Source organism: Sarcophilus harrisii, chromosome 3 (assembly GCF_902635505.1).
Source record: "Sarcophilus harrisii chromosome 3, mSarHar1.11, whole genome shotgun sequence".
Lineage (NCBI taxonomy): Eukaryota > Metazoa > Chordata > Mammalia > Dasyuromorphia > Dasyuridae > Sarcophilus > Sarcophilus harrisii.
Window position 1 is genome coordinate 428,965,914 of NC_045428.1, and position 13,302 is coordinate 428,979,215.

The following is a 13,302-nucleotide window of genomic DNA, read 5'->3' on the forward strand; positions in this document are numbered from 1 at the left end:
GGTTTGGAAAAATGATCAGAAAGAGATTACAGGGAATCTTTATCTGGATCTGGGTGCTGTTGGTGCTGATTAACAACTCCATATGAAGTTCTGCATCACAGTTCCAAAGCAGAGAGAAACTCCTGGGATTTGTCACAAGAGAACTGGGACCCTGTTCCAAGGCAGAGAGGAGACCTCTAATACTTGCTGCTTCAGGAGAACAGAGGACCTGGTTACAGCAAAAGAATCAAGAAGAACACTAGAGTTGGTGACTACTGAAAAGCAGGAGGCTTTCCTGGTAAAAATTAGAGAGCAAACAAGAGAACAGTGATCATATCTCTATCAGGATAACTTGAAAGTAATGAAAATTTCCATACCCCTGGGCCTAGCTCTGAAAACAACAGCATAAAAAAAGCCAGAATTTTGAGACAATGCCTCTTCATCCCTAAATAGAGCCCAACTTTAGCATAAAATTCAAAGTCAAGAAATAGTCTGGAAAGATAAGCAAACCAACAACAATAAAAGAACATGCTCATAAAAACTACTATAGCAGCAGGAAAGACAAAGACTAAAACTCAAAAGAAGATAACAATATAAAAATGGCTACAAATAAAGCTTTAAAGAAAAAAAAAAAAAGACAAATTGGACTTTCAAAGCCCAATAAGAATTCCTGAAGAGTAAAAACATAGATACGAGTGGTATAAGAATACTTAGGAAAAGAGTGATGCAAGAAAATTATGAAAAGAAAGTCAATGGCTTAATAAAAGAGACATAAAATATTAAGGAAAATACTTTAAAAGTTTGAATTGGCCTCATGGTAAATGAGGCACAAAAACTTACTTAAGAAAAGAATCCTTAAAAAGCTGAATAGGCCAATTAGAAAAGGAGGTAAGAAAATTCACCAAAGAAAACAACTGCTTTTAAAAAAAATGGAAAAAGAGCTATAAAAGATCACTGAAAAAAATAATTCCTTAAAAATTAAAATTGGGAAAGTAGAAACTAATGACTCAATGAGACAGCAAGAAACAGTAAATGCAAAAAAAAAAAAAAGTGAAAAAAAAAATAGAAATAGAAAGTTCATCAGAAAAACAAGTGACCCAGAAAATAAATGTGCATACAGTGGTTTTCAGTTGTGATTGAAAATACTGGAATGGTTTGCTATTTCCTTCTCTAGCTCATTTTACAGGTGATGAAACTGAGGCAAACAGCATTAAGTGACTTACACAGGGTCACATAATAAGTATGAGAGACCATATTTGTATGTAGGAAGATGAGTCTCTTCCTGAGTTCAGGTATGGCACTCTATCTACTGCACCACTTTGCTATGCCAGAAAAATAAATAATGAAATAACTTAAGAATTATTATATTGCATGAAAGCTATTAAGCCTAGACATCACATTTCCAAAAATTATGAAGAAAAACTGCCTTGATATTATAGAGTCAGAAGATAAAACAAAAATTGATAGGCTCTATTGATCACCTTCTAAAGAAATACCAAAATGAAAAACCCCTGGGAATATCAAAGCCAATTCCAAAACTCTCAGAATATGAAAAAAAAAAAAAAATGCTGCGACCAGTCAAAAAGTAACTATTCAACTATCACAGAACCCCACTCAGAATCACACATGATTTAGCAATTTCTGTGTTTAAAGAAAGGAAAGGCTTAGAATGAAATTTTGGAAGACGAAGGAATTCTGGCTATGACAATAACCACCTACCCTGAAAAAATGAGTATAATCCTTCAGGGGGAAAAACTGACATTTCATGAAGTAGAGAACTTTGAAGCACTCCTGGTGAAAAGAACAACACTGACATTCAAACTGAAGACTCAAGAGAAACATAAAAAGGTAAATATGAAAGAGATATTATATGAAGTTAAACTGTTTACATTCCTATATGGGAAGCTGTTACATGTAATACCTAAAAATATCATTATTAGAGCAGTTCGAAGGAATTATATAGTTATGAGTGAGTCAATTATATGGAGATGATCTCAAAACACATGTAGGGATGAGAAAGGGGAATGTACTGGGAGAGGAGTGAAGGAGAGGTAGAAAAATGAAACACAAATTAAAACAGCTTTGAGTTATCACTTCACACATATCAGAAATGACAAATGCTAGAGGGAATTAGGGATAGGTATACTAATAAACTACTGGTCTGGTTGTGAACTATTCTGCAGAACACTTTGGAGCTATGACCAAAGAGGTATAAAACCATGTGCACTCTTTGACCCAACAATACCATTTAGATCTATATTCCAAAGGCATGGAAGCATGGAAAAGGATCTGTAGGGACCAAATATTTACAGTGGCTGTTTTTGTGATGGCAAAGAATGAAAGGACATCCTTCAATTGGGGAATAGACAAATAAGCTGAATAAGTGGTATCTGATTATGATGGAATACTATTGTGCTACAAGAAATGATAAATGGGATGGTTTCAGAAAATACATGTCAAGATCTATATGAACTGGGATAAAGTAAAGTAAGCAGAACCAAGAGAGCATATTATGCACAGTAAAAGCAATATTGTAATGATAAGCAATTATAAAAGATCCCCAGATCTTTCCTGAGCTTTCATGTGTCCAAGGTATGGAAGGAAATACAAAGATCATATTGATTGCCTCTCCTCTTATCTTCTCCACAGGAGCTGCCTCTAATTATCACCTTTTATCCTCCCAAATAAAAACCATCCTTAAAGTCCACTTATTTGTTAATTCTGATGACTACTAAATCTTCAAATAATCTTTATTTGACTATTGTCTTATATCTCCCCTTTTTTCAAGGGGAAAAGTCAAATTCTTATAAGAAATTATCCATACTTTCCATTTAAGGCCCTACAATCATTACTATCTGACTTTTGACCCAATGACTCAACAGAAACTCCATTGTATACTCTTGAAAGAGCACAAGTCCTTACTTCTGATTCAAGATTCAAGATTGATTCAAGAATTGGATGCCAGTTCCTATAGTGTTCACTGTTGTCAGTGGTTCTCAATTTTTGATTCTCAAATCTGGTCTCAGACATTTAACAGATGTCTGACTCAGTGAAAATTACTTGACCTCAGTTTAACTATTTCCTCAATTATAAAACAGAAATAATAATAGTACTTACTTCCCATGACTGTTATGAGGATCAAATGAGAAAATATTTGTGAAAAGTAATTAATACATTGCCTGGCAGATAGCAGGTTATTTTTTTTAATCAACGCTTATTCCTTTCCCTACCCAAAAAATTATTCAATTGGACTTCAGGAAAATACTGTTTTCCAAAGTATTTAAATATGGCCAAGAAATAAGAGTCACAAGGCAAATATAAATAATGCCCATTGTTTATGAATGACTTAAAATGGTTTACATTTTATTTCGTAGAATCAGACACGGTAAAGTGATAAAAATGGAGTATAGTTTATTTAGATGATCCTAACATAAAAAACAAAATTTTATTAAAATTTTAGCTTGTATTATAAATACAAAAAGAAAAGTTTGCCAGATAAAAACGAACTACTGCTTGAAAGGAAACTTTTAAATTTCTAAGGAGTAATATAAATACTACCTGAAATATTTAATTAATAAAAGAAAAGGTTGCTATAATTTCTCTAAGACAATAATAATTCTATCCCTTTCTCCCTATCTTAGACTCTGAAAGATCAACTTCTTGCCCTGTCTCGCCAGGAGAACTAACCCTCCATTTCTATTTACTGCAATTTTCTAATTATTGCTCAAGGTAGGAATATCTTCTTTCACTCCTTTCTAGCAACCATTTTCAAGTTATCTTCACCCATTTGAATGTAAACCCCTTGAGAGCAGCAACTGTCTTCTTTATTTATTCCTGTACCAACATGAATTTCTAACACAGTACTGACAAATATAAAAATCTTAAATGTTCTCCTCCTCATCAGGGTATTGCTATACCTGCACTGACCTAATTTCGTTTTATTAAAGAAAGAACAAGGACTGATTAAACAACTTTATGTTATAAGTATTGCAGTTATTAGACCGTAAAGACTTATTAAGCACCTACTTATGTAATGCTTAGTAATATGTGCTAAGGATTGGAGAAGTACAGATAGATAAAAAACAGTTCTTGCTCTCAAGAAGCTCATAGCCTAGTAGGGGAGACAACATATTTGTTGTTAAGACAAATATCCAAGAGGCAAGAAGTTCCCTATTGTAAATGGACAATTTGGTGTATTTTAAAGATATTTTTGATCAATATTCACATTCAGGCTTCCTCATTCCTTTTAAATAAATTTATCCAGAACAAAGTGATAAAGAGAGTACTAACCATGTTGGAGAAAAAAGACAGGGACAAGGTATGTATGTAGCTAAATAGTAAGATAAAGTGAAGAGTTAGCTGTCACAGTGTCTCTGGTAATACTTGTTACTTAAAAAATGATGGTTGATTTGATCTGAGTAGAAGGCTATTTATACAGTGACAGATCACATGCATATCATATTAAAGAAATTAGGATATACTCCCATAGATCATAATAGTTTTGTTTATTTTATTTTGTTTTAAGTTTATATTCCCCAAGAATTCACCATGTTATGATCAATTATGGAATTAATGAAAACTGATGGGAGAAACATACATTTTCCCAATTCTTATGCATAGATACAGATGATTTGATCTATTTTCCCAGTTCCTTCCTACCTGACCTCCAAAAATGTAGTCTTTACTCATTTTCTTTATATACTCATTTAACTATACTCCCCACTGCATATGAAATAATTTAGCTAACTCACTAAAATTTAATTCAGGAAATATTTATTAGACACTATACAGTATCATGTGGGTTGAGTAGTGGTTGTTTTTTAATGAGGTATCCTACCATCTTTTCATGGTTTTTTCCTTGATTCATACAATGTATTTCTGAAATAGCTAACCAGGATGTGAGCCTGTGTGCATGCATGCATACGTATGTGTATATGTATGACTGAGGTTCTTGAACAAAGCAGATATTGACTTTGCTTTTTTATATTTGTGCAAGTTGTTTATACCATTACTAAATATCACATTTCTTTAGTAATTATTTCTTTAAAAAAAAGTTCTCAAAGCACACAGATTAATATATATGAAAAATACTTAGCATAGACAGAGTAGGAAAAAAAAGATACTGTACCTTCAATCAACAGTTCTTGTCCATGACTACCAAGTAGCGTACGAGAGAGGAATGGAGCAAAATCTACAAATATTTCACGAAGAAGCGGGGCAACTTTTTCTAAAGCTCTTTCAAGTTTTGCAGTTATGCTGTTGAAAATAAGATATGAAAAATAATTAACAACAATAAATAGAAACAATAATGATGTTTGTGTCATATTTTAGAATTTGCAAGTTGCTTTACATTTTATTATCCAAACCTCACAACAGCCTTGTGATGTAAATATCATTACCCCTATTTTCAAAATGAAGAAAATAAAGATCACAGAGATAAAGGAATGTGCCCAAAGTCCCATAAACAGAAAATATCATTTGAACCCAAGTGTTTCCGCTTCTAAACCTAACATTAACCTACTACAGCACATTCCCAAGCTTAGCTTTTAATTATTTTTTTTCCCCAAAAGGTTATTAAAATGCAATTTTTCACCTAGTGAACTGGAGTTAAATCTCATGAAAATTGATGATGAGAAAATACAGTTCTTCAGAGACAGAAGAATGCTTGAAATGTGTGCATCAAACTCAGGTGGAGTTCTGTATATGCCAAAGCTCTATGCAATAAGAATGACTTTAAGAGTGGACATTAAATGTAACCTGGAAAGCCTATAACCCAATCATAATGGAAAGTTCCATATGAAATGGATTTCCATTTCCTAGTGAACAAATTAGATAAATCAGTAATAAAACCACAATGACAATACTTTTGAATGACATGATAAAACAAACACCAAGATCATGTTCCAAAAGATTCTTTATCCCTTCCTAGGGAGCTCACTGTGGGAACATAACAGGCACATACCCTCAGAGAGTTATTCCCCTCTACTTGAATAAATATATAATACAATTTTGATTATCTTCATTCAAAAGCAGAAATGTGAATAACTGAAAACAATAAGTAAACTAAAAATCACATTTATTTAACACAATTCATGTAAGAGAAAACTCTAGGATTATAGTATATATAATTATACTATGTATGGCAACTTTAAAATAATACCTCAAATCAAATCTGAAGAGCTAAAACCAAAAAAGTCAGGTGAAAAAAGTTTTCCAGACTAAAACAATTTAGAAGATTAGCAAGAAAGATGTGTCTCACTGTAATGAGAGTTGGATCAGGAAAACAGTGCAGGTTATGTTGCAGTACAAACAGCAACAGTTGTAGCAGCACCTTATGGCACTCTCAGCCAACTGACAGTAAAGAGGTGAGATAATTGATCAAAAAGAAATTACAGGGGTCCCTTTGCTGGTATTGAGTAGAGGATCCTTTTACATTGCCCATATGCAGACTCAGGTTACAGACCCCAGGGTGAAAAGAGCACTAGCATTTGCAATCAAAGAAAAGCATGTGTCTTGCTCACAATTCCAAGGCTGAAAGGAGCAGCAGTGATTGAGGCTGAAGGACAGGAGAGTACTTAGTCACATATCCAGGATCAAATGGAATGCTGTGGCTCCAAGAAAACAAGGTTCTTTCCTGGGTAAAGACCAGAGCACAGGCCAAAAGAAGTGATAATACCATCTTAGAAAAACAGAAAAGATAGATTTAATCTAGAAGTGGCTCTGAAAACAGAAGCAAAAATATTGCCTGTAGTTTGGATGGTGTCCCCTGCAACCCAGAAGGATAGCCTAACCTTAATATAAAGTTAAAATCAAGAAACATACAGGAAAAATCAGCAAAATAAAAATAAAATAAAACTGACAATAGTTACAGGTAAGATCAAACTTAGAAAAAAAATTACCAAAATTGCTGCATTGAAAGCCTCCAAGAAAACCATGAATTTAACACAAACCCAACAAGAATGCTAAAAGATGGCAGAAAGAAAATTAAAAATCAAATTAAAAGAAAGGGAGAAAAAAATAGAGAAAAGAAATGACAGTGGTGTAAGAAAAATGAAGAAAAAATGGTCAATAGCTTGGTAAAAGAGGCACAAAAATACTAAAGAAAAAAATATCTTTAAAAAATCAGAATTATACCAAATGGTAAAGGAAGCACAAAAAAGGATAACTGGAAAACTCACTACAGAAAAGAACTCCTTAAAAATTGGAATTGGCCAAATGGGAAAGAAGGTACAAAAATTAAATGAAGAAAATAATTATATGAAAATGAAAATTGGGCAAGTGGAAGCTAATCCATGAGACATCAAAAGAACAATAAAACAAAATCGAAAAAAAAAATTAGAAGAAAAAATGTAAGTAACTCACTGGAAAAACAACTGGCATAAAAAATAGATCAAGGACACTTAATTTAAGAATTATTGGATTAAGTTCCAATAGAGCAGTAATGAAATGAACCGGCTAAACCCAGTGAAAGAACTCTGGGAGATGACTATGAACCACTACATATAATTTCCAATCCCTCTATTTTTGTGCGTCTGCATTTTTGAGTTCCCTCACAGGCTAATTGTATACTATTTCAAAGTCTGATTCTTTTTCTACAGCAAAATAACTGTTTGGACATGTATACATATATTGTATTTAATTTATACTTTAACATATTTAACATGTATTAGTCAACCTGCCATCTGGGGGAGGGGGAGGGGGGAAGGAAGGGAAAAGTTGGGACAAAAGGTTTTACAATTGTCAATGCTATAAAATTACCCATGCATATATCTTGTAAATAAAAAGCTATAATTAAAAAAAATAATAAAAAGGAATATATGGATTATAAAACCATAATCAAACAAATGGGATTAAATATAACCTTTAAAGAAATTACCAAGGAAGACTTAACAAATATCCTTGAACCAGACAGTAAAACAGAAACTGAAAGAATAACCCAAGCCAATCCTCTCCTGAAAGAGATCCCCAGATGAAAATCCCCAGTAATATTACAGCTAAATTCCAGAGCCCCCTGATCAAGGAGAAAATATTGTAATTAGCTAAAAATTCAAATATCATGAAGCCCCAGTGAAGATCACACAAAATTTAGCAGTTTTGACAGTAAAGGATCAAAGACTTTAGAGAAGGATATCACGAAGGCAAAGGAGATAGGATTAGATGCAAGAATCACCTATTCAGAAAAATGACCATATCTTCAGGTACAGGGGATAGGAGAGGAGAGAGAATGGACATTTAACAAAATAGAGGAGTTTCAAGTATTCCTGATGAAAAGATCAAACTTGAATAGAAAAATCTGACTTTCACATAACAAGATTCAACAGAATTTTAAAAAATTATTTAAATTATTTAAATTTTTAAAATTTATAAAAACAGAAAAAAGCAATCATAAGAGAATAAAGTTAAATTGCATAATACTATCTAGAAAGATAATAATTACAATTCTTTTTTATTTTATTTTTTCCTAATAAATTTATTAATTTTTAATATACATTACTTTATAAATCATGTTAGGAGAGAAAAATTAGAACAAAAGGGAAAACCATGGAAGAGACTAAAAAACAACAACAAAAGAAATGAACATAGTAGGCGTAAATTTACATTCAGTCTCCTTAGTTCTTTTTTCTGGATGCAGATGGCATTTTCTTTCCAAATTCTATTGGTATTGTTTTGGATCACTGAACCACTAAGAAAAACTATTTATAGTTGATCATCACATATTCTTGCTTTTATTGTGTACAATGTATTCCTGGTTCTGCTTGTTATCAGTTCATATAAATTTTTCCAGGTCTTTCTAAAATCAGCTTGTTCATCATTTTTAATAGAATAACAATATTTCACTATCTTCATATAACACAACTTGTTTGTTGTGGCATCTGCTCATTTTCCAATTCTTTACTACTACAAACATTTTTGCACATGTAGATTCTTTTCCCTTCTTTAAGAATTCCTTGGGATATAGACTAAATAATGGAACTGCTGGGTCAAAGGATATGCACAGTTTTATGGCCCTTCAAGGCATAGTTCCAGATTGTAAAGATTTTTTTTCCCAAGCTTTGTACTTCTCTTTTACTTTTTTATTGGTTTTGTTTATACAATGACTTCTTAATTTAATATACTCAAAAGTTATCAATTTTTCCTTTCATAATCTTTTCTAGTTCTCCTTTGGTTATAAATTACTTCCTTCTCCAAAGATCTAAAAGGTAAACTGTCTCTTGCTCTCCGAATTTGTTTATGTTATCATCCTTTATGCTCAAAGCATGTACCTATTTTGACCTTATTTTGGTAGGGGGTGTGAGATATAGATCTATGCTGAGTTTCTCGCATTATTTTCCAGTTTTCTAGCCATTTTTGTCAAATAGTTTGCTTCTCATTCCAGAAACTAGAGTTTGGGGATTTATCAAATACTAGATCATTATAGGGCTTGATTATTGTGTCCTGTGTATCTAATGTATTTCACTGATCTACTATGGTGTTTTCTTCTTTTGTATAATATGATGGTTCTCTGGGAGCAGGTTTCTTGAGGAGGTTTTCTGGAGCCAGCCTTAGTTTCAGTTGAGTGTAATAATCACCTCAAATGCAGCCAGGAGTTAAAAGTTTAAATCCTTTATTGTCTTCTTCAAAATAGCCCTGTTAGTTTTCTTAGAGGCTTATCTCCCTCCTTGGTTCCAAAAGCTCTTGCTTGTCTGCCAGCTTCAACCTCCAGCTCTCTCTGAATCTTGGTTCTAAATCTCCCAACTGAATTCTGGCTCTCAATCTCTTCAATTGACTTCTCTGACTTGTGAATCTCTTCCAAGTCTCTTCACTGAAGCTCTACGAGCTTCTTATATATGATCTCTTAAAGGTGTGAACCCAAAGGTTGACTCGTCCGTCCTCTGAGAGAGTGGGATTGTGGGTTTCTGATTTGTGAATCTTCTGAACTTGTGAACTCTAATGTGTGAGCTAATGTGTGAACTCTCAAAGGTGTAAACTTAAGCATTGTTTCTGTCAATTCTAGTGACTTAACAATTTGTTTCAAGTTCTGGCTCATAACAATCTACCACTCTATTTCTTTTCCAGTACCAAATGGTTCTGATGACTGTTTTATAATACAGTTGTAGGTTTGGTGCTGCTAAATGACCATCCTTGGTATTTTTTTTTTTAATTAATCTCCTTGATATTCTTGACGTTTTGTTCTTTTAGATAATTTTGTTATTATTTTTTCCAGTTCTATAAAATAATATTTGGGTAGTCAGATTGGTGTGGCACTGAACAACAGAATAATCTAAGCAGAATTGTCATTTTTATTATTTAGCTCTGCCTAGCCAAGAACAATTGATATTTTTCCAATTGTTTACATCTGATTTTATTTGTGTGAGAAGTGTTTTGTAATTGTTATTCATATAGTTCTTGGATTTGTCTTAGCAGGCAGGGTCCTAAATATTTTATTTTGTCTACAGTAATTTTAAATGAAATTTCTCTTTCTATCGCTTGCTGATGGGTTTTATCAATACTATATAGAATGCTGATGATTTGTGTGGGTTTATTTTATAATCCTGAAACTCTGCTAACACTGTTAATTATTTCCAGTAGATTTTTGGATGATTTTCTAATATTCTCTAAATATATCGTCTTCAAAGAGTGATGGTTTTATTTCCTCATTGTTTATTCTAATTCCTTATTGCAAAAACCAACATTTCTAGTACAATGTTGAATAACATTGTTTCACCCCCTAATTTTTTTTCTTCTTTATAAATAATGCTTACTGTTGGTTTTAGATAGATATTGCTTATTATTTTAATGAAAGCTCCCTTTATCCTTCTCCTCTTTAGTCTTTTTAATAGGAATGGGTGCTGTATTTTGTCAAAAGCTTTTTCCGCATCGAGATTATCTCATGATTTCTGATGGTTTTGTTATTGATATGATTGATTATGGTAACAGTATTCCTGATATTGAGAATAAGCCCTACATTCCTAGCATAAATCCTACTTGGTCATTGTGTATTATCTTGTGGATAAGTTGTAATCCCCTTGATAATATTTTATTAAAATTTTTTCCATCAATATTTATTAGAAAGATTGGTCTGTAATTTTCTTTCTCTGTTTTGACTCTTTCTGGTATAGGCATCAATGCTATATTTGTGTCATAGAAGGAATATGGCAATATTCCTTCTTTAGTTATTTTTCCAAGTAGTTTACATAGTAGTGGAATTAATTGTTCTTGAAATGTTTGGCAGAATTTACTTGTGAATCCATCTGACCCTGGAGGTTTTTGCTTAGGGGGTTCATTAATGGCTTCCTCAATTTCTTTTTCTATTTAATGGGACTATTTAAGTAATTTATTCGCTCTTCTGTTAATCTGGGCAATTTGTATTTTTGTAAATATTCATCCATTTCAGTTAGATTGTCAGACTTGTTGCCATACAGTTCAGCAAAATGGCTCCTAATTATAGCTTTAATTTCTTTGTTATTGGTAGTAAATTTACCTTTTTTCATTTTTAATAATTTGGTTTTTTTTCTTTCCTTTTTCTAATCAAATTAACCGAAGGTTTATCTATTTTTTGGTTGTTTCATAAAACCAACTCTTAGTTTTATTAGTCAATTCAATAGTTTTCTTGGTTTCAGTTTTATTAATCTCGTTTAAGTTTCGGAATTTTAAATTTGGTATTTAATTGGGGGTTTTTAATTTGTTCTTTTTCTAGCTTTTTTAGTTGCATGCCCAGTTCATTGATCTCCTCCTGCTGCTCATTTTATTCATGTAGCTATTTAGAGATATAAAATTTCCCTTAAGAACTGGTTTGGCTGCAACCCACAGGTTTTGGTAAGCTGCCTCATTATTGTCATTCTCTTAGACGAAACTATGGATTGATTCTGTGATTTATTCTTTGACCCTCTCCTTTTTTAGAATTAGATTATTTAATTTCCAATTGGTTTTTAGTATATCTTTCCCTGCTCCTTTATTGAATATAATTTTTAATTGTACTGTGGTCTGAAAAAGAAGCCATTTACTATTTCTGCCTTTCTGCATTTGATTGTGAGATTTTGTGCCCTAATACATGGTCAATTTTTGTGAAGGCTGACATGTACTGCCAAGAAAAAAGAGTTTTTTTCCTGTCCCTATTCAATTTTCTCCAAAGGTCAGTCATATGTAATTTTTCTAGGATACTAGAAACTTCCTAGTTTTTTGTTTATTTTGTGGTTAGATTTGTCTATTTCTGAGAGGGGAAGATTGAAGTAGCCCACCAATAGTCTTGCTTTATATTTCTTCCTGTAATTGACTTAGAATATTCTCTAGGAATTTGCCTGCTCTATACCACTTGATGCATACACATTTAGTGTCATTAATACTTCATTATTTGTGGTATCCTTTATCAAGATGTACTTTCGCTCCTTCTCTCTTTTAATTATATCTATTTTTGCTTTTGCTTTATCTGAGATCATAATTGCTACCCCTGTTTTTTTTAACTTCAGCTGAAGCATAATAAATTCTGTTCCAGGCCTTACACCTTTACTCTGTATGTCTCTCTCTGTCAAATTTGTTTCTTGTAAATAACATATCGTATGACACTGTTTTTTAATCCACTTAACTATTTGCTTCCATTTTATGGGAGAGTTCATCTCATTCACAGGTATGATTACCAGCTCTGTATTTTCCTCCATCATATTTTTCCTTCTGTATATACTTTTGTTCTCTCTTGCCACCCAGGCATTAGTAGTGTTTTTACTTTATCTCCTATCACCCCCTCCTCTTATCTTACCTTTTTCTCTAGAGTTTCTGCTCTCCCTTCTATTCTGTTTCTCCCTTTTCTTTCCTCTTTCTCCGCCTACTTATTTATAGGCTTAGATAAATTTCTATCCCCAACTAAATGATTAAGTTATTCACTCTTAGAGCAAAAACTGATGAAATCAAGCTTCAGAAAATGCTCATTCCCCTTCCCTTTTTTCCTTAGATAGTAACAGATCTTTTCAGGTTCTTCACATAAACTAATTGTCCCATTATTATCTTTTTTCCTCTTTTTCTAGGACAGATCTTTTCCCACCCCTTATGTTTTTTTTTTTTTTTTTTTGTTATCAACATCAGAGTCCATTCACAATCACACCCTCAGCCCATGTGATGCTCCCCTCGGTCTGCCCCATTGACAGATAAAAATTCTCAAGAGTTACAGATATAATTTTCCTATCTAGGGATGTAAACAGTTTAACCTTTACATACACACCACACACACACATACACACACACACACACACACACACACACACACACACACACACACACACACATTTTCCCCCTGTTTACCTTCCTATGCTTCTCTTGAGTTCTGTGTTTGTAGATTAAATTTTCAATTGA

At 32.7% G+C, this 13,302-nt stretch overlaps 1 protein-coding gene across 7 annotated transcripts in view; it reads right to left on the bottom strand.

The window, feature by feature from the left end:
- The window catches only part of NBEA (neurobeachin), a 727,838-nt gene that overhangs the window by 403,812 nt on the left and 310,724 nt on the right, over positions 1–13,302 (bottom strand). For all 7 annotated transcript variants that reach the window (XM_031960710.1, XM_031960705.1, XM_031960707.1 and 4 more), the window contains one exon: positions 5,108–5,235. In XM_031960710.1, the coding sequence (XP_031816570.1) occupies positions 5,108–5,235 (128 nt within the window). The remainder of the gene's footprint in view (positions 1–5,107; positions 5,236–13,302) is intronic.